At 41.7% G+C, this 27,425-nt stretch overlaps 2 protein-coding genes across 2 annotated transcripts in view; both read left to right on the forward strand.

Moving 5' to 3' along the window:
- LOC125641231 (toll-like receptor 8) overlaps window positions 1-27,425 on the forward strand; it is a 70,580-nt gene that overhangs the window by 26,311 nt on the left and 16,844 nt on the right. The window lies entirely within an intron of this gene.
- TLR8 (toll like receptor 8) lies at window positions 2,121-7,625 on the forward strand. Its single transcript, XM_048860842.2, has one exon. The coding sequence runs from the start codon at window positions 2,121-2,123 to the stop codon at window positions 5,268-5,270; it is 3,150 nt and encodes a 1,049-aa protein (XP_048716799.2). The 3' UTR covers window positions 5,271-7,625.

The raw sequence follows: 27,425 nt of genomic DNA on the forward strand, positions 1-27,425 counted from the left end.
AGTTTTTTCTAACAAATGATACCATTGTAGTAACTGTTTTAATACATTTATTTCAGCACCTGTAATTAAGCACTAGAAAAGAATCAAACAACAAATAATAAATGCATGTAACATGCTGTTGGAAAGGTGGCCCTGAATTATTGCTTCTAAACATGGATGTGTAGCATTACTGTCTTCATTTCAGGGTCCTGTTAACATAAACTGCATGTGAGCTCAGCTAGCTAGTTTGTTGCATAGGGAAATCACAAAACATACTTCTCCCACCTAGCTTTTTATACATGAAATTAGCACTAATCAACACTGGGTTCTTGGCAAAACATGGACACTCATGGGGTCTACTGCAGCTTTGGCATAAGTGGGTGCAACTCTACTGAAATCAAGGAAGTTGTACTCATCTCCACTGTGTATGAGCATGGCCCCAAATATTTTACAATATTTTAAAACTAGAAAATGGGAGAAGGAATTGGAGGGTTCAAGGGAACTGATAGAATGATAAGGAACCCTGGTCTAAATCTGATCCATATGCCTAACTGGTAGCCTGGCTGAGGCAGGGTGAGCATTTTCAAACTGGTTGCCAGTGCCTTCCTATTCATACTCCCCCCAGGCTCTTCCTGCCACTTTCTCTCCCATATTACTTTTGTTTTGACAAATACTTGCCCTATTTATTCTGTTATGCAGATTTTAGGTAGAGCTTTTTAAAAATGGCTTCAGGTTTAGCTGTCCATTTTTTTTAAAACATTTTTTTTAAAAAGAAACCTAGCTGGCAAAAAAGATGGCATGGACAGACTTCCACTGAGCAGAGACTGAGAACACTGGGGCTGTTCATTTCTGAATGTGGTCCAGCTCCAGGGCTGGAGCAAGGCTTTCCCTGTAATTGTGGGAGCCATTTTGGTACTGAGCACAGGAACTGAGAGCAGGAGATTGCCTCTCCTGTGTTCTCAGTGCTCCCCCATCCCCACCCCCCATGATATCCAGGCAGCATGGAAGAGAAGGGAGAAGCATCCTGACATGAATGCAGAGGAGTGAGGGCAGAGTTGGAAGGGCAGGGTTAGGAGCAGGTTATATGGGGAGTAGAGGGAAAGAGCAGCAACCTGGATAGGACAGAAGGAGAGAGGACAGGCTGAGGATACATGCTAGGGTACAGAGGCAAAAGTGTGTGGAGGGGGGGCTGATGATGGGGAAAGAAGCAAAAAGGTCTGTAGTCATTGGAGAATACTCCCCTCCAGAACCAGCAACTGGAGTCTAGATTCCTGTATACCAATATTCTTCTGCTGTTTAGAAAATAGCTGAGAAATGCACTGACAAAATATGTCTCTCATCTGCCTGCAGTGGTTGGTGCAGCAGAGAGGAGAACAGCCTACTAACACTGCTAGTTACTCCACTGGCTCAAGCAGTAGAGGACTGTGTGGTGGATCTAAAGGTCTCACCCTTCTGATGACCATTGTGGGCATCAATATGGTTCTATGAGATGCAAGATTTTAGGGGGGGGTTGCAGTTTGCTTTCTAGATAGTGACAGAAAAATAACTTATATTAAAAAGAACATGAAGGTTCCAAAGGCAATCACTGAAAATTAGGAAATGCCAGAATTAATTAACCCTTAATTCAGTTCCCTTGTGCATATGCATTCTGATACAATCTTTAATTACATGAGCACATGCTGTTTTAAGTACAAGACACCTGCCTCATTCTGTGCACCGGTTGGATGATGCTAAGATGCCATTATAATTAATTTCTATACTATGTATAATTTCCTATCAACCTTGTAACTAAACTTTTTGGTTGCACTTGTAATGGGAGGGATAAAGAAGACAAACTAAAATGTCTTAAAAACCACAGCTACAATGTACAAAAAAAGACTAGAGATTTTGGGTGCCTATATTTTTGGGTATTCAAGCTGAGATAAGCTTGACAAGATCTGCTTTTCAGAAACTGCTCAGCTCCATCTCTTAAAAATCAGGCCCTTTAAATTTGTTTTACATTCAGCACCAGAAATTCAGGCACCCAATTTTGCAAACCTTGGACTATGAATTGACGAACTGATGATGCTAATTTCAAAACTGCTATAGTAATGCTACCTATTTATTATTATAAAAAGCACACTCTCTTTTTTAAGGGAAACATGAATCCCACAATACCAAATCTAATATGGCTACTTCTTCTGGCTTATGGTACTTCAGAAATTCTTGCTGAGACCAAGTATCCTAGAACCCTGCCATGTGATGTCAGTGTGAATAACTCCTCCGTCATTTTTGACTGCAGTGCCCGTCAACTGAGAAGTGTGCCTACTGCAATGCATGGTAATGTAACAGAATTAAAGCTCTCAGACAACCTTATAAAGGAGGTATTTAAAGAATCTTTTCAGGGCCTGAATAATCTTATGAAAATAGATCTAAACAGAAATCACTATTCTAAGGCAGAGGAAGAGGCTCATGATTTGTGTAAAAAAGGAATGGTAATTGAAGATGGAGCTTTTGCTAACTTAACAAAGCTAAGGGAATTACTAGCTGATGAAAATCACCTATGTAAAATACCAGTTGGGATGCCATTGTCCTTAACCTCACTGAGTTTGAGATATAACAACATACTTTCTGTCTGCCGGCAAAATTTTTCAGAACTCACACAACTGAAAGAACTGTATATGGATGGGAATTGTTATTATGGCAATCCCTGCGAAAAAGCTTTCCTTGCAGACAATGGAGCTTTCTCAGACCTCACTATTTTGACAGTCCTGTCACTTGCCTTCAACAACCTGACCCGAGTTCCAAGCAAACTGCCTTCATCTCTAAGGAAACTTTACCTCAGCAGCAACAAGATCAAAACCATCTACCAAGATGATTTTAATGAACTGTCTAATATAGAAGTCCTTGACTTAAGTGGGAACTGTCCAAGGTGCTACAATGCCCCCTACCCATGTGAACCTTGCACTGGGGACTCTGCCATTCAAATACATCCTCTTGCTTTCCAGCATCTGAAAAATTTACAGAATTTAAACCTCTCCAGTACCTCTCTCATTAGCTTACCGGCCAGCTGGTTTTATAACACAACACAGTTAAAGGTGCTGCATCTTGAATTTAACTACTTAATAAAGGAAATAGCCTCTGGAGAATTTTTACTCCAGCTGCCTTATTTGGAGGTGCTTGATTTATCTTTTAACTATGCAAGGAAATCATACCCGAGGTATATAAATATTTCAGACAAGTTCTCCAACCTGGTCTCTCTCCAGCAACTGCACTTAAGAGGTTACGTGTTCAAGGAACTTAAGAGCAAACACCTTCGGCCCCTCATAAATCTTACCAAACTACACATCCTCAATTTAGGAGTCAACTTTATCAAGCAAATTGATCTCAGTGTGTTTCAGCTCTTTGCTAATCTGACTACAATTTCTTTGTCTGACAACAGGATATCACCTATACTAGAGAGCAGCAATAATAGTATTATTAGAGGAGAATCAGTCCAAAATCATGTAATTCAAAGTCGTTCAACAGATACTGATCTTGAGCCATCAGTAAATAGTATGGTACCAGCAGAAGGCAAAGACAGTAGCAGTGTGTATAATTCCATTTTTCCTTTAATCAAATCCCAATGCAGCATGTATGGTAAATCATTAGATCTAAGCTTAAACAGTATTTTCTTCATTGACCAACAGCAATTTAAAGGTTTCCATGATATAGCATGTTTGAATTTGTCCTCAAATGGCATTGGACAAGCTTTGAATGGCACTGAATTTATCTTTCTACCTAATCTCAAATATTTAGATCTGTCTTTTAATAAACTTGATTTGGCTTATCAATATGCATTTTATGAACTGCCTAGGCTAGAGGTACTGGACCTCAGCTACAACGTACACTATTTTATTGTGTCAGGGATAACACACAGATTGGGATTTACTGAAAATCTTCCGTATCTAAAAGTTTTAAACTTAAGTTACAATGAAATTTTTACACTCACAGAGCCTAATCTAACTAGCAGCTCCCTGAAAGAGTTAGTGTTCAGAGGAAACCGCCTTGATATTTTATGGAAAAATGGAGATAATAGATACATAAATATTTTTAAAAGACTCTGCAATCTGACTCATCTTGACATATCCTACAACAGACTTCATAAAATTCCTACCAACGCATTCCGTGGCCTGCCACAAAGTCTAATTGAGCTATACCTAACCAACAATGAATTAGAGTACTTTGAATGGACAGCCCTGCAACAATTTCAGAACCTCACATTACTGGACCTGAGCTCAAATGCTCTGTCTTTTGTAACTGATAACCTTGCCAACTGCACAGCTTCCCTTCAGAGACTAGTGCTTCAACAAAACAAGATTTCTCAGCTTGCTGATGGATTTTTTAATAAAGCCAGCAGTCTCCTGCACCTTGATTTAAGTTACAATGAGCTGCCTTCCATAAACCAGTCAATACCTCAGTATGATAACTTAATTTATTTAGAGCTTTTGGACTTAAAAGGAAACCCTTTCGAATGCACCTGTGCAACTGTTGATTTCAAAAACTGGATAAATCATTATGTTAATATTAGTATCCCACGATTGGCAACAGATGTCATTTGTGCAACACCTGGAGATCAAAAAGGGAAGAGCATCATAAGTTTAGACATATACGCCTGTACTTTGGATAAAGTTGCAGCAATATGCTTTTGTTTATCATTCTTCATTATTTTGACCATTATGACAACAGCTATCACAAAACATTTATTTTATTGGGATGCCTGGTATATTTACTATTTTTGTACGGCAAAACTAAAAGGATATAAATCTCTTGGCATGACCAAAGCTCTCTATGATGCTTACATAGCCTATGATACTCAGGATGCAACAGTAACTGACTGGGTAATAAATGAACTACGATTTCATCTAGAGGAAAGTGAAGACAAGCAAGTTCTGCTTTGTTTGGAGGAAAGGGACTGGGAGCCGGGAAAGGCTGTCATTGACAACCTTGCACAGAGTATCCATCACAGCAGAAAGACCATCTTTGTTCTAACCGAAAGATATGTGAAAAATGGGAACTTTAAAACTGCTTTTTATATCGCTCTGCAGAGACTAATGGATGAGAATACGGATGTGATTGTGTTCATTCTACTGGAGCCGGTGCTACAGCATTCCCAGTACCTGAGGCTGAGGAGGAGGATATGCAAGAGCTCTGTTCTTGACTGGCCTAAGAATCCACATGCTGAAGGCCTTTTCTGGCAAAATCTAAAAAGTGTAGTGCTAACAGAAAATTATAAAAGATATAATGCATTGTACACAGATTCCATTAAATGACGGTAAAGAGAGAAGAATGTCTTCTTCTTTGTAGCAGATATCTTTGTATTGAGACATTATCAGTTTTGAGTACATAATTAGAATCTAGTTAAAACAGCATCATTGGATCTAGTTAAAACAGCATCTCTACTAAAGTGTTTGAGGAAGTATGAAGGAAGCAAACATTACAGTACTTTGGCCTGAATTAATGTCAGTTATGATACTACAGGCAAGTGGAAGATCATATACACAGATACTGTGCTGTACTGATGATTTGTGTAAATTGTTTCTCAATACTTGTCAGTTATCACCACTAATTACACATGTAATTAGCCATTATGAATTGTATGTTTAACATCATGGAACTTTCAAAACTATCTAACTTGCTAGTGAGAATTAAGAACAGTCTTACCTTTGGCTACCTTTTAATGAAACAGTTTTTATACTTCAGTCCAATGATACTTACTAACAATAGTTGCGGCTTAACAGGGACACTTGCAAGTGGTCTAGTGGTGCTTCATTGTGTGTTTTAGTCTTGTGTTGATTTAGAATGTTTGCTTCTTTAAAATCAGCTTTTGGTTTCTTCACACCTGTTATACACATAGAAAGTGTACACACTGTGACCTCACTGCCTGACTCTGGTTGTTGACCATCAATTACCCATGCTTGGATCCAATGTCAGATGTCTTATAGCTGCCCTTGCTACTGGCATGGGGCAGTAGATTCCAAACTACACTGGTCTGTCTAATAATGGGGTCGGTTCTGTAGCTTTGTGGACTGCATGTTCACTCTTAGAATTGGGTCTTCTCTTACGTCAGCATTCCTTTTAATGGGTGCAAATGGCTATCTACCATAGGGAATAAAAATAAAAATTTCTACTCTATTAGTGGAAATCATGCTAATAAACTGATTCGCTGATAGACCTATTAATATAGGCTGACATTTTCAAGTATGCCCAAAGGTGTTTCATGCCCAAATCCCATTAGAACAGGGGTTCTCAAACTGGGGGTCAGGACCCCTCGGGGGGTCGTGAGCTGTCAACCTTCACCCCAAGCCCCGCTTTTCCTCCAGCACTTATAATGGTGTTAAATATATTTAAAAGTGTTTTTAATTTATAAGGGAGGTCACACTCAGAGGCTTGACATGTGAAAGAGGTCACCAGTAAAAATGTTTGAGAGCTACTGCATTACAAGTCAATAAGACTGGGGTGCCTAAACTCCCAGAGGCCCCAATGAAGATCTAAACCAAACTGCCTTATCAGGAGGAATGACATGAAAGTTAGATGACAACAAAATCAACAAAGTTTGTACAAGTCATCAGCTAGTGATACTTAAATGGGAGAATCCAACTCACTGAATGTAAAACAGAACACAATGGAACAATACTTTTCTCAGTTATACCTGAGCAGCTCCACTCTAGTCAGTGATTTTGGACGTGGTAATTTGATCCTTTAACAGAAATGAATACATGGACCAATAAAGCTTATAAGGGCTTTTCTATTATCTTCTCCCTTATGTTGGATCATATTAAGGAAGTTCTGTATTAAAATCACAAATTAGTTTGATTCCCCATAGTTTAAATTCCAGGGTATTACTAATTAAGAAGTCTCTTGGTTTTTGGTACTGTTTCTCTCCCTCTCTGTGTGAAACTTGCAAGCTGCTAATTGTGTTCGTACATCCTAAGACAGAGTCTGTTCTCAAAGCAAGTCTTTGTAACAACAGAAGCAGCACCCAGAGACTCCCCGCACTTTTGTTGTATTTATCTCACTTTGTTAACAATTGTGATTAAAATAGAGATAGAGGATGTATGTGGATGGATGCTTGGTGTGGATAATAACTGAGTGATCAGGGAGGTGCCAGCCTAAGAATCCAGTGTCCATGGGTCGAAGAAAGCGTCATATGGAAACAACCAGAGGACCCTTGGAGGGTAGACTGGAATCCACCCAATAGCCTCAAGGATGGGAGAACCGAAGAACAACACGGAGCCGTCAGGAATGTGCCATCTGCTGATTGATTCAGCAACAGCATGATGAAGCAATTCCCATAGACTGACATAGGAAGAAATTCCTATAAAAATGGACTCTAGAAAGTGAGAACTTTGGGGTCTGATTCTGCAAACCAACTTCCAGGAGCATTAGATGTGCATCTGACAAGGCCCTGCTCCCTCCTCATGTCCAGGCCACCTGGCCAGTGGCTTGGCAAGAGCAACTCTAAGGCTGGTAACTATGATAACAACCTTGCAGAATCTGTGTGTGTATGGATGAATGTGTGAATAAATATGAAATTGAATGGAATGTTAAAGTTATAACTAACTGCTTGCTATGATTCTTTCTGTATTCACAATAAATGTGGCATTTTGCCTTTCCCCCTTTAATAAGATCCTGATGGTTTTTATTTTATTGGTATAACACTTATAACTAGAGCTGGGCAGGAAATGATTTTTCCATCCTGCAAAAATTAGAGATAGCAAATACATTTTCCCATCCTGAGTTGGAATAAGACAAAATCTCAAATATTTTCGCAAACTGAAAATCTGAAAAAATATCGGTTCAGGTCAATCATGTTCAATTTCAATTCTGACCTTTTCAAAATCCTTTTTTTTTGGGGGGAGGGGAGAAGGAAGGAGGGGTGTCTAACTTTACTAAAATTTTTAAACAAAAAGTTTTTGAGACTTAAACCTCCCCAAATTTTTCATTTGGTAACTGTCAAAATGGGACACTATTGAAACATTTGTTCCCAGTCATTTTCTGAGTCAGGAGATTTGTCAAAACTGGCCCTGTTTTGCAACCAGTTTTTATTGTGACAAATCAATATTTTGGGGGGAAAAGATGGTTCATTGAAAAATTCCTGACAAGCTTTACTTTTAATTTTCTCTCTCTCTCTTCATGCATCTGACGAAGTGGGTATTCACCCACGAAAGCTTATGCTCCAATACATCTGTTAGTCTATAAGGTGCCACAGGACTCTTTGCCTCTCTCTCTCTCTTGACATTTAAAGAGTGACCTTGTCACTGCTTGGTTCATACTGTGCTGATGCAAACTGGGAGCACACATGTCTGTGGTCACATCAGGTGATGCCAGGTCATGGGAAGTCTAGTTTTCTAAGTTTAACAAAAAGCAACTTTGACACAACACATGAACTGACTAGTCTGAGCTTGGGATATTTCTACAGGTAGCTTCACATTTTCACTTTAATTTCTGTGCTACTGCAAAGCTGGAAAAAATACCCAAAGTTTCGTTTCCTAGTCATGCCCCTTTTCTTTTATCTCAATTACATTACATGACAGCATGAGAAATCAGAGGCCTTGTCTACTAATAATTGCTGCTAGCAATAACTAGTAGAGCTAGAGCTCTTTGTAAAGTCTATCTTTGTGGGCGTTTGCATATTTTTTCTTTCAGTTCTACTTCTGAATAGGTTGAAAAAGATAACACTATCCCCTACATTTGTGTAGCTATTGGCATTCAAAACAAATCTTTGAAAAAATTTAAGGTCACCTGTTAAAAAGCTGCCATAAAAATATTCTGTAACAGTTTTTTGAAATGACTGTTAAAGACCTCTCCTTGCTGCTATAGAAATCAATAGCAAAATATCAATTGACCTCAGTAGTAGCAGGGTGGGGCCTTTATTATTCACAAGTTTATTGTGAGGACATACATCGGCTGAGTTTAGCAAGTCTAGATATTGGCCCAGATCCTGCTTACTTATTCATACAAGTTGGTTTCAGTGGGAATATTTTTGTAAGTCAGCAGTATTTGTCCAGTGATGCCATTCAGGGCTTCTCTTCATGGCAAGTTGCTGTGTGGCAAGCCAGGGTGTGAATCTACCGTAATATCCCATGTGGTCACCGCTACAGTGCTGTGAAAGTCCTGGAGTGCGGCTTGGTATACTATGACTTGAAAGCTTAGTATGTCAAGCTCCACTCTGGGACTTTCAGTGTACTGTAGCTGGGCCCACATGGGATGTCACTGTGTGACAAGCTCATGCAATGCAGAGTCACCCCCTGGCTTGCCACGTAGTAACTTGCCCTGTAGACAAGCCCTTAATCACAGAATCCTCGAAATTAGGCTTGAAAATGACTTATTATGTCATTTAATCCATACCCCTGCCTATACAGGCTGCTTCCCTACAGTAGATTTCCTAGCTTTATCCAATCTTTTAACTGTCACAAGCAATGAAGTTTCCGCTATATTCCTTAGGAGACTGTTCTAGGATCCATTATATGTTGTTAAGGCTGATTCCCCACTCTGGCACTTCGAGTGCAGAAGGTGGGGGCCCGCATGGACTCTAAAAATTAATACTGGCCACTCCAGGCTTGTATTAAACTCCCAAGGTCACAGTTTTTTTCTGACCTTGGATTGGTAGATGCTGCCACCACCCAAGTGCAAAAACCCCTTTGAGAACCCAGGAAGGCGCACTTGGGAATTCCTTCCTGTGGAGTACCCTTAAGCTCTTTCACACACCCTGCCCCCGGGAAGAGCTGAGAAAGAAAGACAAAGGAAATCAGCTGTTGCCACCAGCTTATTAAACAACATGTGCACAAACCTCTTAGGGACACAAAAATTAATTCTGTTCTTTAAAAAGGTAAATTTTATTAAAAAACAAAAGAAAAAATATATCTTGGAGTTTAGGCTATTGCTAGATTTAAAAAGAGCAACTACAAAGATTAAGCATCAAGGATAGTTTCTTGAGGTCCAGCTTAAAGGTTACAAGCAAAACAAATGCATTTGGGGTTAGCACAGAGGAGTCCACAAGCCATAAAGAAATAAAAGGGATAAACCTAATTGTGTCTTCCTAGACATTTCCTGATCTACTTACATATCTGGGGTTTTAAATGAGTAGCTTCTAGGTATGATCCTGATGATTTTTTCATATCTGGCCCCAAGCTTCTTACAGCATAGTTTTTCCTGTGCCCTCGCTCCTGGAGAACAACCACAGACTGACAAAAGAGGAGTCTTGTTTCAATTTTTAAAAAGTTCTAAAGCTTTCCCATTGGCTCTCCTGGCCAGGTGCCCATTCACTTCTTTTAACCCTTTACAGGTAAAGCAAGTAGAGAACAGCTACTAAGAGGGATTTTATCGCTAATTGGCTGGCTGCGTCCATAAAAGGGAGCTCCCCCACCCGCCCTTTCATTTATCACATATGTGATTAGCAGGTAGTTCTTCCTAACATTCAGACTATCTTTGCCTTTCTCAGTTTCATCTCAGTATTCCTAGTTATACCCATTTCCGCCGCATGCCACTTTAAGCACATGAACAGTCCCTGTTCTTTGCTGGACCGGGACTTTAAAAAGTAGCTGCCTGTCTTTAAAAGCCCTGCTTATTGTTAAGCGCTGATGTAAAGAGATGCACAGAGGAAGCCATTTACAGTGCACAACAACACATTTTTGTTAGTCCTAAAAATCCTTCAAGAACTGTGCTACATATTTTTCAGCACACTTTCCTGTCACCTAAACTGCTGTTTACATACACACAGATAGAATGATCCCATAACTTCTATATGGAGATTTCAGCAGCAGCAGCAAAAACCAGCCCTACTTAAAATAACACCCTGGGTAAATTCCAGATTTTTAGCATGTGGCAAGTGGATTCATGTTCAAAAAATAACAATGTGCACTCACAGACAAATATTCCTGCTACAATGTGTAGAATCCAACACTTCATCGTGCATTTTAAAAAGTCAAATGTCCAAGGAAATGATTCTGAGTCCAGATATTTTTTACAACTAATATCTACCTCAGCGAAAAAAATAAAAAGGAATTAAAAGGGAAGTATTGCCCCATCTGATCCTCCTTCCTTTTATTTTATTTGCCACATAACCACAGCTTCTCTGTTTGAAAATGAAGATTAATGATTACCTTTGGTAATTTCATGTTAGTTCCTCGGCAGCTCAAGAGAAAAATAGATATGATAATAAAATCTACCAAAAAACAGAAGTATACTATAATAAATCCTTCAGAATTAGATGATGTGTCCTGTGTTACAGCTTTGGTTACATAAAGACTTTCTCATCAGTACTTTAAAGGTACATCTACACTGCACACTCCTTCGGGTGCTGGGTATATACACAGCTCTCCCTGCATTTCCCAGCATGGCTATAAATAGTAGTGTAGATGGTGAGGCAGGGCTTAGGTGAGGAAAGACACTTCTGAAATCTGTGGTAATGTACCCTGCATAGCTTTCTACTCGCCCAAGCAGTGCCTCTCATGCATAGGCACCGACTTCCTCTCTACTGGGGGGTACTTGACCTCCCTCTCTGCCCTTGGCCCACTCCCAGTCCACCCCTTCCTCCAAGTCCCCACCTCTGCCCTGCCTCTTCCCACCCCTGCTCTACACCCAGACCCACTCCATCACTTTCCCCAAGCCCCCACCCCTGCCCTGCCTCTTCCTGCCCCCACTCCGCCCCCTCCTGCCCCCAGCTCCACCCCTGCCCCACCTCTTCCCCGCCTCTTTCTGTGCAACCCCATGCTGCAGCTGGAGCAGGGTCTGCGCACCCCCCCACGCCTGCAGTTGGGGCCGGGACTGTGCCCTCCCCAAGGCTTCTGCCAGAGTGAGAGTGTTGCCACCATCAGGGCTGTGTCCCCCGATGTTCGTGGGGCTCAGGCTGTCAGCCCCCCTGCCTCCCGTAGCATGGCTCAGGCTGGTAATCCCACCTCCCTCCCCGAGCATGGGGTTCCAGTGCCATTTCTCCTCCCCATCCCTCAGCCCTCCTCCCTGGTTGTTTTTAGTAAAAGTCACAAATAGGTCACAGGCTGCCTTGAATTTTTGTTTATTGCCCGTTGTTGGATCATATTAAAGAAGTTCTGTATTAAAATCACAAATGAGTTTGATTCCCCATAGTTTAAATTCCAGGGTATTACTAATTAAGAGGTCTCTTGGTTTTTGGTACTGTTTCTCTCCCTCTCTGTGTGAAACTTGCAAGATGCTAATTGTGTTAGTACATCCTAAGACAGAGTCTGTTCTCAAAGCAATTCTTTGTAACAACAACTACTCACACAGAGAGAGACTCAAAGCAATACTCTGTAACAACAGAAACAGCACCCAAAGACTCCCCGCCCTTTTGTTGTATTCATCTTGCTTTGTTAACAATTGTGATTAAAATAGAGATAGAGGATGTATGTGGATGGATGCTTGGTGTGCATAATAACTGAATGATCAGGGAGGTGCCAGCCAAAGAATCCAGTGTCCATCGGCTGAAGAAGGCGTCAAGTGGAAATAACCAGAGGACCCCCCAGGGCAGACTGCAATCCACCCAACAGCCTCAAGGATGGGAGAACCAAAGAACAAGAAAACATCTAGCAGCACGCAGCCACCAGGAATGTGCGATCTGCTGATTGATTCAGCAACAGCATGATGAAGCAATTCCCATAGACTGGAATAGGAAGAAACTCCTATAAAAATGGACTCTAGAAAGTGAGAACTTTGAGGTCTGATTCTGCAAACCTACTTCCAGGAGCATCAGATGAGCATCTGAGAAGGCCCTGCTCCCTCCTCATGTCCAGGCCACCTGGCCAGTGGCTTGGCATGAGCAACTCTAAGGCTGGTAACTATGATAACAACCTTGCAGAACCTCTCTCTGTGTGTGTGTGTGTATGAATGAATGTGTGAATAAATATGAAATTGAATGGAATGTTATAGCTATAACTAACTGCTTGCTATGATTCTTTCTGTATTCACAATAAATGTGGCATTTTGCCTTTCCCCCTTTAATAAGATCCTGCTGGTTTTTATTTTATTGGTATAACACTGTGACCTGTCAGTGACTTTTACTAAAAATAACTGTGACAAAATCTTAACCTTATGGATGATGCATGTACAGCCTGGTCGTAGGAGTCGTGAGGGAATGGAGCATGCCCAGGGCAGGTGAAATCTTTGGAGAATTTAGATGCCCCTCAACAAGTCTCTTCTGAGCATGTGCACATGGGGATTCTTCAAAGGTAACTTGGCCAGGTTTTCACAAGGGTAGTAATGGACACGAGGCTGACCCCTTCGCCCGCCCCCCTGTAAATTTCAAGTCGCTGCTACAAAGCATGGAAGCATAGATTGTCTCATCAAAACTGCTGGGGAAAAATTTAACATGGGCAAAACAGTGTATTTTCCCTTATACTCATTCTTGTGTGAGCCTTCTGCCAGGTGTTGTCAGCAGCCACAAGGGCCAGGAAACCACGTTCAATATCATAGAGATTTTCTTAACATTGGAAAACAGAACCAGCTTGAGCCCCCACCCAAAAATCTTGGAACACTAAACACCTCCCCTAGGTGCCTCTAAGAAGCAATACTTCCCCACTCATAAATAAATTTTAATCCAAAACAGTCAAAATTGATCACTGTAGCAAAGCAAACCTGTCTGCTGATCACCTACACCAGTAGTCCCCGACTTTTCTGTGGGAATAGCACATTCGTATTCCCAACAGACTGTGGTGGGTGCCAAACACCCCGCTGCCGAAACACCACCGAGAAGTGGCAGTGGAAAGAAGCCTCACTGCCAAAATGCCACCGAGAAGTGGCAACGGTGGGCAGTTCTCAGGTGGCTTTGCTCGGCAGCGGCATTTCAGCGGCGCAGTGTCCTGCGGGCGCACACAACTTCCCTGGTGGGCGCCCACAACTTCCCTGGCGGGCACCATTGCACCAGCGGGCACTGTGTTGGGGACCCCTGATCTAGACAGAGTAGGTGTGTTAGTGTAAATACAGCCTGCTCTTGATATCTTTTCCCCCCAGTTCATCCAGGAGCACCATTTCAGTTTTTTGGGGGGGGGTAACTTTAGCCACGAGGGGCTACTTTATACTGCATCAATGCTCCGAAATCACTTAAAAACTAGTCCAAAAGTAGCCGAATCTATTTATTTGAACAATTTTTTTATTAACACATTGGTCTATACCTTTAAAAGGAATCGGTATCTACAGTATAATTAAATGATGGATGTTAGCAGCATAGATCTATAACAAATTTTGGCAGCCATACTTTACAAGTTGTTCAGATTGGCTTGGGTTTATGTTTACTGAAGGGTTTATAAAATAGTTATGATAAATACAAAGGATTAAGTTGGAAGGAGGTTTCTAGTGTGTTGTGTCCATTTATTCTTTTACGTAGAGACTGTCCAGTTTGACCAATGTACATGGCAGAGGGGCATTGCTGGCACATGATGGCATATATCACATTGGTAGATGTGCTGTAAGAATTGGGGTGAGTAAACATCACTTAAATGAAATGCACATATGGAACTCAAGTTTGTGAGATTCTGCCACCCTCAGAAATGTTAAACAGCAAGTATGACAGGAGATAAGAATATTTACCAGCTGGAAGAGAAGGAGATACAGCAGAAAGCTGCAAAATGGTTGATGGAAGGAGCAGTTGACGGGCAGCAGCTCCTCAGAAGGTATCTGGGGAAAAGGTCCTAGAAAAGTGCAACCCCAGTGTGGGGAGATTTGGTAAAATCCAGGCATTCGCAGAGGAAATCAGTGTTTCTATCACAGCTTATGGACCTGGCCCAAAGTCCACTGCTGGCAAAGGAAAGACTCCCACAGACAAGTGGGACTAAATGGCAGAATAATTTGATGTTTATTGGGGTGAACTTCCAGCAAGCTTAAATCCAAGTTCCTTTTTCCTTATTTTCAAATCCCAATTTATTTCCTTTTTGCCCCTAATTTATATAGTAATATTCTCAGCTATACCTTAACCAATCATTTTACTGAAATTTACCTAACCAATCCTAACATATTGTAACATGATTAGCTAACCAATTATACCCAACCACCTTAATTGGTTTACACCCAGCAAATTAATTATACAGCAGATAGAAACAATCACAGAACCAGACAGAGGCCATGCAAATAAACAATAGCAAAGTGGGAACTATAATGACAAAACAATACAGAAGTGAGTTTTTCACAACTACATCTATAAAGACATAAGGGTTTCCCAACTATGTCTATGGATAAGTGAATTCTTACGAAACAGAAAACTATCAAACTAAATTTCCTTTTACATCTTCTAGGCTCTTCCCTTTATCTGGAGGTGATAGATTGGATCACCTTTCTAACAGCTCCCGATTGCCTTATTTCAATATAAGTGGTTTGAAATGTGTGAGGACATGACCATACGCTTTCCAGCTTATGGCTGCTCCCACTGCTTAGCCAAAGGCCTTAGCTTAAGAACAGGGCCTCAGACTGTCACAGTGAGAGAAGGCCCTTACACAGGCAGACAGTGACTTTGATTCTTTCTTTTATACCTCTATAACTAGCTAAATGATAAACATATACCTAAATTCTTGAAGTATAGGCCTTTACAGACCGGCCTGAATATCTATATCCTAACAATATACAGGGCCAGCACAGTGGCTGAATTATCTCTAAATTATTTTTAGGCATGATATTTTTGGAGATCTTTCTAATTCATCATGAAAGAAATGTTCAGATTATGTGTTGTAACCATTAACATAAATGAGCTGAAGCTAAACTACAGGGGTTAAGGTGAACATTTAAAAGTTTGCCAAGGGTAGGATTACCATAGCTGAACATTCAAAAAAGAGGACACTTCACAGAGGGGGTTATTTGATCACAACCGCCCACCCCCAGCCCCGCCCCAGCTCCACCCCTTTCCTGCCCCCGTTCCAGCCCCTTCCCCAAAGTCCCCGCCCCCAACTCCGCCCCCTCCCTGCCCCATTGGACCCCTTTCCCAAATCCCCGCCCCGACTCCGTCTCCTCCCCTTAGCATGCTGCATTCCCCCTCCTCCCCCTCCTTCCCAGCCGCGCGAAACAGCTGTTTTGAGGCAGAAGTGCTGGGAGCTAGGGGGAAAAAGTGGGCACTCTCTCGAGTTATCAACATTCACTTTCTTTCTCGAATGGTCAACATTCACTCTCTTTCTTGAATGATCAACTCTAATTTGGGGAAAAATAATAATGGCAAAATCCAGGACGTTTTTAGATATTTAAAAATTCCTCCCGGACGGCGATTTAAGAACCAAAAAGTCAGACATGTCCACGGGGAAAGTAGTATTAGAGAGAAAGTATGTGTACTAATTAACAAATGACGGGATGGATGAAATTAATGATTGCTTGAAAGTAACTGAGGTACCTAACTTTTTTTTTAAAAAATCTCTTAAAAATCACTATCTAGAGTGTAATTAAATGATGGATGTTAGCAACATGGATCTATAATAAACCAATTTTAGCAGCTTAATCTTACAAATTGTTCAGATTGGCTTCGGTTTATGTGCACTGAAGGGTTTATACAAACAGTTATGATAAATTGGATTAAGTTGGAAGGATTTGAGAGAGTAAATATAGCTTCAATTAAATTCATGGATGGTACTCAAGTTAGTGAGACTCTGCCACCCTCAGAAATATTAAAGAGTAAGTAAACAGTAGCTAAGATTTCTTACCAGTTAGAAGAGCAGGACATACAGCACAGCAGATACACAGCTATAAAATGGCTGCATAAAGGCAGCAGTTGCTTGTATCTGCACATTGGGGGGAGGGAGAGCTCAGTGGTTTGAGCATTGGCTTGCTAAACTCAGGGTTGTGAGTTCAATCCTTGCGGGGGCCATTTTGGGATCTGGGGCAAAATGAGCAGGGGGTTGGACTAGATGACCTCCTGAGGTCCCTTCTGATTCTATGATGTAAAGGACCAGCAGCAACTCAAAGGGTGTGCTGGAGAAAAGGTCCTAGAAAAGCACAACCCTGGGGAGATTTGGTAAGATAGGGCATTTGCAGAGGAATCAGCATTTGTGTGTAACAGCCTATATGAACCTTCCTGACCCAAAGCCCATTGTAGGCAAAGGAAAGAGTCTCACAGACAAGTTTCAGAGTAGCAGCCGTGTTAGTCTGAATCTGCAAAAAGAACAGGAGTACTTGTGGCACCTTAGAGACTAACAAATTTATTAGAGCATAAGCTTTCATGGGCTGTAGCCCACTTCATCGACTGCATAGAATGGAACGTATAATAAGATATATATATACATACAGATAAGATGGAAGTTACCATACAAACTGTGAGAGGCTAATTAGTTAAGTAATTAGCCTCTCACAGTTTGTATGGTAACTTCCAACTTATCTGTATGTATATATATATCTTACTATATGTTCCATTCTATGCATCCGATGAAGTGGGCTGTAGCCCACGAAAGCTTATGCTCTAATAGATTTGTTAGTCTCTAAGATGCCACAAGTACTCCAGTCTCACAGACAAGTGGAACTAAATGGCAGAATAAATGGCCACACTGGGGTACTGCCATTCCCCCAAAAATTAGAGAGTTGGAAATAATGGGAAAGTTTTCAGTGTAATTAAACAATATTTGTGGTGTGACACCATGTTTGTTTCTTGACAGCAGGGAATGATTCCAGGTGGTCATTCTTCAGCTGCTCTTGCAGCCTGAAACTTCCAAAGCTGGGCTGTCTGTGGGGATAATAATTATCCCCTGAATGTGCCTGGGGCAGCAGCCCCCTCCCCTGCCTGTGTCTACTGGTGTCACAAGGGGCCTGCTCCTGCCTTTGTAACATGTCAACGTGTGAAGGTGAATGGCAGATCCTGATGAAATTTGCAGCAAGCATCTTCTGACCTAAGGACAGAGCTTGAGAGCATCCTCCTTGCCCCCACCCCCTCCCTATGCATATTTGTTTCAGGAATGAATTTGAAAAAGTGCTGCAGAAGCTTCCAGCCCTGCTATTGGCTCTGCCAGATACACCTCTGCATTCCTAATGGCCAAGCAAAGAATAGGCCGGGGGCGGGGGTGAAGGTGGAGAGGAGCGAGAAACAATTGCTCCTGGCTGCTGAGGGGAGGGGAGAGGAGTAAGTGACATGGCTCCTGGATGGTGAGGGCAGGAGGGAGAGGAATAAAGAGTGTCTATTTCTGAGTTATCTTGTGAATCGAGCTAAATCAGGGAAAGGTACTCTTATTCCAGAATAAGACGGGAGAGCTCATTCAGACCCTGCTTACACTTGGAAATGGCTGAATTGTTTTAGCTAAATCTTACAAAAATTCATCATGAGGCAGGCACCTGACATGGGAAATTTCAAGCTGAGTGGTTAGAGTTTGGCAAAATTACAAGCAGCTGAAAACAAGTCTTATAATGGAAAGTGTTGGGCAATCTTAACTAAATGCATTGCTACATGTGCCACCTACAATGCAAGTACATATTACTTACATATTAAATACATGTAATTTTGTGTAAGTATGAGGTAAAAACATGGGTACCAATACATAATTGTACCAAGAATTTTTCAAGCTTCTAGGTACAAACTAATATTTTCTTTAAAGTCTTTCTTTTAGGAGGTCCACCAATAGATCTAGAGATTAACTGTAGATCGACTCTGTGAGTGAGTTGGAAAGGCAGGTAGAGGGAAGGTTTTCTTAGGACAGTAGATACAAGAACATGCTTGTAATCAGCTGGTGAGGAGATAAGGAGGGAGATTGAGAACAAGTGAAAGAATATGGTAGAGTGGGCCATCTAGTGCCTTGTCCAGAAGTTACAAGCAGATAGTGGGAAAGAGTCCTTTGAGCTGGGAGACAGTGATGGAGGAGGAAGGACAGATGGAACAGAAAAGAAGAGTGTCGGGGCTGATTTAAAAGTGCAGGATCAGACCCTAGGTTTGTTGAATACTCCCAGTCCTAACCTAGAAGTTCATTTTATTGGTGCACCATTTGGAAAATCCTAATGGACACATACAGATTTTTCACTGAATTTTCTGCTTCATTCCACAAATTATGCAAATGCACAAAGACTATTTACTGTACTACTGCAGTAGATCAGACAGGTTAGCTATACACAATTATATCTTAACAGTCATCAACTTCCTTTAGTGCTGTTTAATACTTGGCACAAAGTGAGAAGGAGAGAAAGAAAGAACAATCACACTAGCTTATAAAAGCAAAGTACATGCTGGGGAGTGTACTTTGCTATTTACGGGGTACTCACCAGTCTGCTCTGCATGGGGAATCTGCCCTTCCATTCCTATGATCTTTTTTAAGCTGCTAGTTGGTGGGGGGACAGATATCATCTCTAAAGTGCAGTTTCCCTTAAAATGTAATAACATAAATGAACATCAGTAATAATGTAAATAGTACAGGCCCATTCTGTTCCATCTATTTAAAATACCATTTTTAAAACTATTACATTTCTCTGAAATTTGGTGCCCTTTAAACTGTGCTTGCAAATCAGTGGAATTCATGTCTAAAGCACATGCATGCATTACTTTAACAATATCTGCATGTAGCATCATTCTTTCTGGCAGTCTAACCTAGGCCCTGATCCAGCAATGTATTTAAGCACATGCTCAACTTTAATCACACAAATTGCCTCACACATGGCAATAGGACTACTCACATGCTTAAAATTGAGCACATGCTTACGTGCTTTCCTGGACGATAGCCATACTTAGTGTTTCAAATACTAGCAAGACAATCTTCCTAATTTTTAAATTCTTTTTTTTTTTTCAATCTCTAGATTTTTAATAACCCCTTGAAATTTTAAAACTGAAATATGTTTCCTGGCAGGCTTTTCTTTTATCTACTGTACTTGGAATGCTAGTAGTTTATCACTGTAGGCTTTAGGGTTTCTCACAAGTGCTGTGTTGATAGTATTGATTTTTTTTAATAGAAAAAAGCATTGAAAAATTTGTTTTGGAAAAATGTCACATATAAATAATGGTATGTACTTTGCAAACAGAGAAATACAAAAAATGTAGGTCAAATTTTCGCTTTACTAATCGTATAGTGTTCCTTCAGGTGTTTATTGCCAATATCTTTTGTACTATATGTTATAAAAATGGAATTCAGTGAGTATGTTCAAACACCAAATGGTATAAATTAATAACATTAATTCAGTGCCAAATTAACTGGTCATTATGTAAATTGGGAAAAATCCTGCCTGTACTAAATCTGTATTGTATAGGCACAATGTGGACAATATTACTTCTGGAAACCTTCCAACCAAAATGTACTTGTGGGCTCCATTTATCCCAGGTATATCACCATTGATATAAGTGACCTGGGATGATTTGGCTCAGTAGGTTTGACATTTCTGATTGGAACCCTTCTGTGCTCTACCCAGAAGCTGATCTCAAAACTGGCTGAGGCAGCCAGCTGTTGAACAGCAGCTGAATCACCCCTCAGTCAGAATGTAGGGTTGAGCCCTAGCAAGACAAAAGGTGTTAGGACTTATGATAAGAAGGGCAGATGGAAGTGGTAGATAAATGCAGGTCAAGCTTGGGGGCAGTGTTAAGAAGAGGTAGCATAGGCAAGGGAAGTGAACAAAGGTCACACTAAAAAACAAGAAGAAAGAAAAATATTTGAATATGGTATTTCCAAGGTGTGCTTCAACATGGTGTTCAAGCACCTTTGTATCATCAACTCCAGTGTGGTATTATTGTTAATCATGTTAATTATGGCAGTGGCTAGGGACCAACTGAAAATGGGGTCCTATTACAGACACAGAGTAGTAGATATGACGAAGCATAGGGAGCACAGAGAGAAAAAGAATCTTGCAGCTAAGTGATACAATCAAAAGAGAATGGGACAGATGGAAGTGTATGAGAAAGACTGGAGAAGAAAGAGGAAAGGGACCAGCAGCAGTAACTACAGGAAAAAATATGGTTGCCAGCTATTTGTTTTTGTCCTACATAAATGAAACAATAAATAACATTATTATTAATAATAATAATCACATCCCAGCACTCTGATTCAGCATGATGTTGCAACTTTTGTCTCTTAATAATCTGATATATGCCGTGACATCCAAAATAAATTCAAGACTTTCATTTTCCCCATAGAGCCATAAGAGGTAAAGTAACCAGTTTCAGAAAAGATACCTTTCTGTAGATTCCACGGTACATTTTAAAAACCCACAAAAATATGTTTTAAAAAGGTCTAAAGATGCAACATTTTTACAAGGCATCTGAAACTTTGCATAAGTTCCATAAGTCCAGCATGGTTTGACTAAAATTGTGTGTTCATGTGTGTGCACAGGAGGGGGCAAAAATATGCACTCCTCTGTTTTCTCCTCTGAAAAATCAATTGGTACAGTAGGAAATACATTGCATTGGTACAGAATGAAATGGATTTTTACAGCAGGAAATTCCTAGAGAGCACTGCAGCATGGATGTACTTATTTTTAAATAGGCAGTAATGTCAATTAGAATTTAGGTTTCAGAGTAGCAGCCGTGTTAGTCTGTATTCGCAAAAAGAAAAGGAGGACTTATGGAACCTTAGAGACTAACCAATTTATTTGAGCATGAGCTTTGGTGAGCTACAGCTCACTTCATCGGATGCATTCAGTGGAAAATACAGTGAGGAGATTTATATACACACAGAACATGAAAAAATGGGTGTTATCATACACACTGTAAGGAGAGTGATCACTTAAGATAAGCTATTACCAGCAGGAGAGCGGGGGGCGGGGGGAGAAGAAAACCTTTTGTAGTTATAATCAAGGTGGGCCATTTCCAGCAGTTAACAAGAACGTCTGAGCAACAGTGTGGCGGGGGGAGGGAGGGGATAAACATAGGGAAATAGTTTTACTTTGTGTAATGACCCATCCACTCCCAGTCTCTATTCAAGCCTAAGTTAATTGTACCCAGTTTGCAAATTAATTCCAATTCAGCAGTCTCTCGTTGGAGTCTGTTTTTGAAGTCTTTTTGTTGTAATATAGCGACTTTTAGGTCAGAGATCGAGTGACCAGAGAGATTGAAGTGTTCTCCAACTGGTTTATGAATGTTATAATTCTTGACATCTGATTTGTGTCCATTTACTCTTTTACGTAGAGACTGTCCAGTTTGACCAATGTACATGGCAGAGGGGCATTGCTGGCACATGATGGCATATACCACATTGGTAGATGTGCAGGTGAACGAGCCTCTGATAGTGTGGCTGATGTGATTAGGCCCTATGATGGTGTCCCCTGAATAGATATGTGGACACAGTTGGCAACGGGCTTTGTTGCAAGGATAGGTCCGTGGGTTAGCGGTTCTCTGGTGTGGTGTGTGGTTGCTGGTGAGTATTTGCTTCAGGTTGTGGGGCTGTCTGTAGGCAAGGACTGGCCTGTCTCCCAAGATTTGTGAGAGTGATGGGTCATCCTTCAGGACAGGTAGATCCTTGATGATGCATTGGAGAGGTTTTAGTTGGGGGCTGAAGGTGATGGCTAGTGGCGTTCTGTTATTTTCTTTGTTGGGCCTGTCCTGTAGTAGGTGACTTCTGGGTACTCTTCTGGCTCTGTCAATCTGTTTCTTCACTTCAGCAGGTGGGTATTGTAGTTGTAAGAATGTTTGATAGAGATCTTGTAGGCGTTTGTCTCTGTCTGAGGAGTTGGAGCAAATGCAGTTGTATCGTAGAGCTTGGCTGTAGACAACAGATCGTGTGGTGTGGTCTGGGTGAAAGCTGGAGGCATGTAGGTAGGAATAGCGGTCAGTAGGTTTCCGGTATAGGGTCGTGTTTATGTGACCATCACTTATTAGCACCGTAGTGTCCAGGAAGTGGATCTCTTGTGTGGACTGGTCCAGGCTGAGGTTGATGGTGGGATGGAAATTGTTGAAATCACGGTGGAATTCCTCCAGGGCTTCTTTTCCATGGGTCCAGATGATGAAGATGTCATCAATATAGCGCAAGTAGAGTAGGGGCATTAGGGGACGAGAGCTGAGGAAGCGTTGTTCTAAGTCAGCCATAAAAATGTTGGCATACTGTGGGGCCATGCGGGTACCCATGACAGTGCCGCTGATTTGAAGGTATACATTCTCCCCAAATGTGAAATAGTTATGGGTGAGGACAAAGTCACAAAGTTCAGCCACCAGGTTTGCAGTGATATTATTGGGGATACTGTTCCTGACGGCTTGTAGTCCATCTTTGTGTGGAATGTTGGTGTAGAGGGCTTCTACATCCATAGTGGCCAGGATGGTGTTATCAGGAAGATCACTGATGGATTGTAGTTTCCTCAGGAAGTCAGTGGTGTCTCGAAGATAGCTGGGAGTGCTGGTAGCGTAGGGCCTGAGGAGGGAGTCTACACAGCCAGACAATCCTGCTGTCAGGGTGCCAATGCCTGAGATGATAGGGCGTCCAGGATTTCCAGGTTTATGGATCTTGGGTAGCAGATAGAATACCCCAGGTCGGGGTTCCAGGGGTGTGTCTGTGCGGATTTGTTCTTGTGCTTTTTCAGGGAGTTTCTTGAGCAAATGCTGTAGTTGCTTTTGGTAACTCTCAGTGGGATCAGAGGGTAATGGCTTGTAGAAAGTGGTGTTGGAGAGCTGCCGAGCAGCCTCTTGTTCATATTCCAACCTATTCATGATGACGACAGCACCTCCTTTATCAGCCTTTTTGATTATGATGTTAGAGCTGTTTCTGAGGCTGTGGATGGCATTGTGTTCTGCACAGCTGAGGTTATGGGGCAAGTGATGCTGCTTTTCCACAATTTCAGCCCATGCACGTCGGCGGAAGCACTCTATGTAGAAGTCCAATCTATTGTTTCGACCTTCAGGAGGAGTCCACCTAGAATCCTTCCTTTTGTAGTGTTTGTAGGAAGGTCTCTGTGGATTAGTATGTTGTTCAGAGGTGTGTTGGAAATATTCCTTGAGTCGGAGACATTGAAAATAGGATTCTAGGTCACCACAGAACTGTATCATGTTTGTGGGGGTGGAGGGGCAGAAGGAGAGGCCCCGAGATAGGACAGATTCTTCTGCTGGGCTAAGAGTATAGTTGGATAGATTAACAATATTGCTGGGTGGGTTAAGGCCTCTTGTGGCCTCTTGTGGCATGCAGTAATTTAGATAGTTTAGTGTCCTTTTTCTTTTGTAGAGAAGCACAGTGTGTGTTGTAAATGGTTTGTTTAGTTTTTGTGAAGTCCAGCCACGAGGAAGTTTGTGTGGAAGGTTGTTTTTTTATGAGAGTATCCAGTTTTGAGAGCTCATTCTTAATCTTTCCCTGTTTGCTGTAGAGGATGTTGATCAGGTGATTCCACCGTTTCTTTGAGAGCGTGTGGCACAAGCTGTCAGCATAGTTTGTGTGGTATGTAGACTGCAATGGATTTTTTACCTTCAGTCCTTTTGGTATGATGTCCATCTGTTTGCATTTGGAAAGGAAGATGATGTCTGTCTGTATTTTTGCATGAAGTTGATAGATTTCCACTCCATACGGCTAAATGCAGTGCATTGCATAATGACAGGTTTCAGAGTAGCAGCCGTGTTAGTCTGTATTTGTGACAGCACCTCCTTTATCAGTGTTTTTGATTATGATGTCAGAGTTGTTTCTGAGGCTGTGGATGGCATTGCGTTCCGCATGGCTGAGGTTATGGGGCAAGTGATGCTGCTTTTCCACAATTTCAGCCCGTGCACGTTGGCGGAAGCACTCTATGTAGAAGTCCAGTCTGTGTTCCTCAGACATTCTTGTTAACTGCTGGAAATGGCCAACCTTGATTATAACTACAAAAGGGTTTCTTCTCCCGCACCACCACCACCCCCCGCTCTCCTGCTGGTAATAGCTCATCTTAAGTGATCACTCTCCTTACAGTGTGTATGAAAACACCCATTTCTTCATGTTCTGTGTGTATATAAATCTCCTCACTGTATTTTCCACTGAATGCATCCGATGAAGTGAGCTGTAGCTCACGAAAGCTTATGCTCAGATAAATTGGTTAGTCTCTAAGGTGCCACAAGTACTCCTTCTCTTTTTAATTAGAATTTAGATCCTTTTAAAGTTCTAACAGTCAGGATCTATGACTCTGTGCTGATTCTTTTGCATTTATTTATGCTGATGTAACCCTTCTGCCCATCAGAGTTGGCAGCAACAAGGGCTAGGTTCAGTATTTAGGGGTTCCATTCCAATAACACAATGCAAAACCGGCTCGAGCCCCCTCCCAGTGACCTGGGACAAATATATACCACCCCCCGCTGGGTGCCTCTAAGAGGCAATACTTCCTCTCTCCCAAGCACAGAGTCTGAGTGTAGCAAAAGACTTTTAATAACAGAGAGAAACAATGTGGCATTATGTTGGGGAAACACCACCAACAGGATTCATAACACAACCCATGAGCAAAACCCATCCCAAGCAAATTGGGTTGTGTCCTTTCCTTTTGGTTCTTGAGTCCAGCAACCCAAAAGTCACCCAAAGTCCCAAAAGTCCAACAACCCAAAAGTCTCTGTCTCTGGTCAGTGCAGCTCCAAAGTTCGAAAGTTTATCTGCAGAGTTTTACCTCCCAACCTGGGTGGAAATGGAAGGGTTAAGGGGCACCTTACATGGTCCGAAGCTGATTGCCCCACCTCTCCATGGGGCTCCGCAATGCTCTATCAGCCATCCCACAGATCGCTCTTCTCTTCTCTGCTCTGCCAGCCCCCCACACCGTGAGCTGCTCCAGCTGTCCCACAAACTACTCCGTCCCACCATCCACTCCACTCTGCCAGCTGTCCCATGAGCTGCTCCAGCAAACTGCTCCACAACATATCTTCAGGCCCCGCTACTTAACACAACATACAGTGATTTCAGCTCCTAGTAATTTTAAGCTCTTTCGTGATTTCAGCTTGTAGTAGGGGAGCCTCAGTGCTGGTGTACCATTGGCCCAAAGTGAATTCAGCTCAGCAGCCTGTAACTAGACGCCTAATAGAATCAAAATTAGCTCTGTTCCACAGTGGACGAAGAAGGAAGTGCAATTAGCATATAGAGGCCCTCACCACTGGCCCATACCACCTGGTACTGGTATTGGTACTGAGCCCGAGCCCAGCCTCTCTCTCCATTCACTGAGTTTTGGAACCCATGTCCCTTGCCTAGCTAGTGCTACTTAGTTGATGGCGAGTTCCTCCATCATAACAAAAGGCCAAGTACAGTTCCACTGTCTTGATTCACATAATCAGGATAATAACAATTTTTCTTCCTGCCCCAATAACAGAGAAACTGGGGATCCCACAGCAGCCAAAGTGACCATTTGGGCAGCTATGGGCTCATGCTAGGCGGGGTGGGTGTGCCTAAGCAAATGAGATCAGCCCCTGAAGTTCTTTTCCACAACTTGCCACAACTCACCACCAGATGTCAGGGTGGAGCTCATCCTGACTCTGCTTACACTTATAGATGGCTAGAGAAATACACAATGTACACAAATGCCTTTGCTTTCTTATTCTATAAGACCAGATGGCATAACCCTTTCAAAATGGAGCAGTGAATTGTTTCGTATTCATTCTTTGTGTCAGCAAAATCCCTGCCAACGTACAAATACTTATGCATGTTATTTGAAGATGTTGTGAGTAAGCATTAAAATGTGGATTAGGTTAGAAAAAGGTTAAGTAAGTATCTGTTGATTCATCTGTCTTATTTATAAGGCTCCTGTCACATTGGTATCCGAGAGCGAATTCCTATAGAGACTGTGTATATTTCTGATCATGGTCTGATGCATATTCTAATTTTTGTATTGTGCTAACTGGATCGTTTAAAGCCAGATCTTCTCAACAACAGTAGCTAGGATGGACAAGTATTCACTCTTCCTTGGATATTTCACGATAGCAGAGACCTCTGTAAGTGCCACTGGAGATGGGGGAGGGTTGCTGCAGGGTTAGGAAGCCCGAATAGGTGAGTAGAGCAATAGGTAGAAGCTGTAAGCAGGAGTCTTTCAGCAGGAAGGGAAGCCTGAAGTGGATACAAACACCTCTGGAGAAACTGTTACAGGGTTTCAACAGAGGGAAGCCTCCCATCTAAACCAGGGGGGCTTCATGGTGACAAGACAAAATGGCTGTCATTCACCAGTGGAAAAATCAATCCCTTAATTCCTGACTTGATCAGAGAGCTGCTTGTATCTAAGATCTCAATCCAGTTACATCAAACTCAAGAATCTGCTTTTGTCTCTGTAGTGTTTATGCTGTGCTGAGTTGGAGTAATGTCTCAGAAGAATACATATCCTCTAGTTATTGCCCACTCCAGTAAGGAGGGTGCATGAAAGTGAAAGCTTCTTAGATTTGTTTGGGGTGGAGAGATTGGTCTCCATTGTTGAGTTTTAGTTGATGTTTTAAATTTCTTCATTATCACTATATGCCAAATTCTATTGTACCAGGCTTTACTAAGAAGGTAGCTAGCTGATAAGAGCCTGAGAAAATGTATGTGAAGTACGTCCCCATGTATTATGGTTGAAAGAGTTAGGGTTAGCCAGGAAGTCTGGATAATATGCAGCAGAAAAGTTTAAAAACCTTTAAATATAGCCGGTCTGTGCACCGAGGAGCTTCA

The sequence above is a fragment of the Caretta caretta genome, chromosome 1, assembly GCF_965140235.1.
Source record: "Caretta caretta isolate rCarCar2 chromosome 1, rCarCar1.hap1, whole genome shotgun sequence".
Lineage (NCBI taxonomy): Eukaryota > Metazoa > Chordata > Testudines > Cheloniidae > Caretta > Caretta caretta.

Coding starts and splice junctions, on each gene's coding strand:
- TLR8 (XM_048860842.2), top strand. CDS start 2,121: ATGAATCCCACAATACCAAATCTAATATGGCTACTTCTTCTGGCTTAT.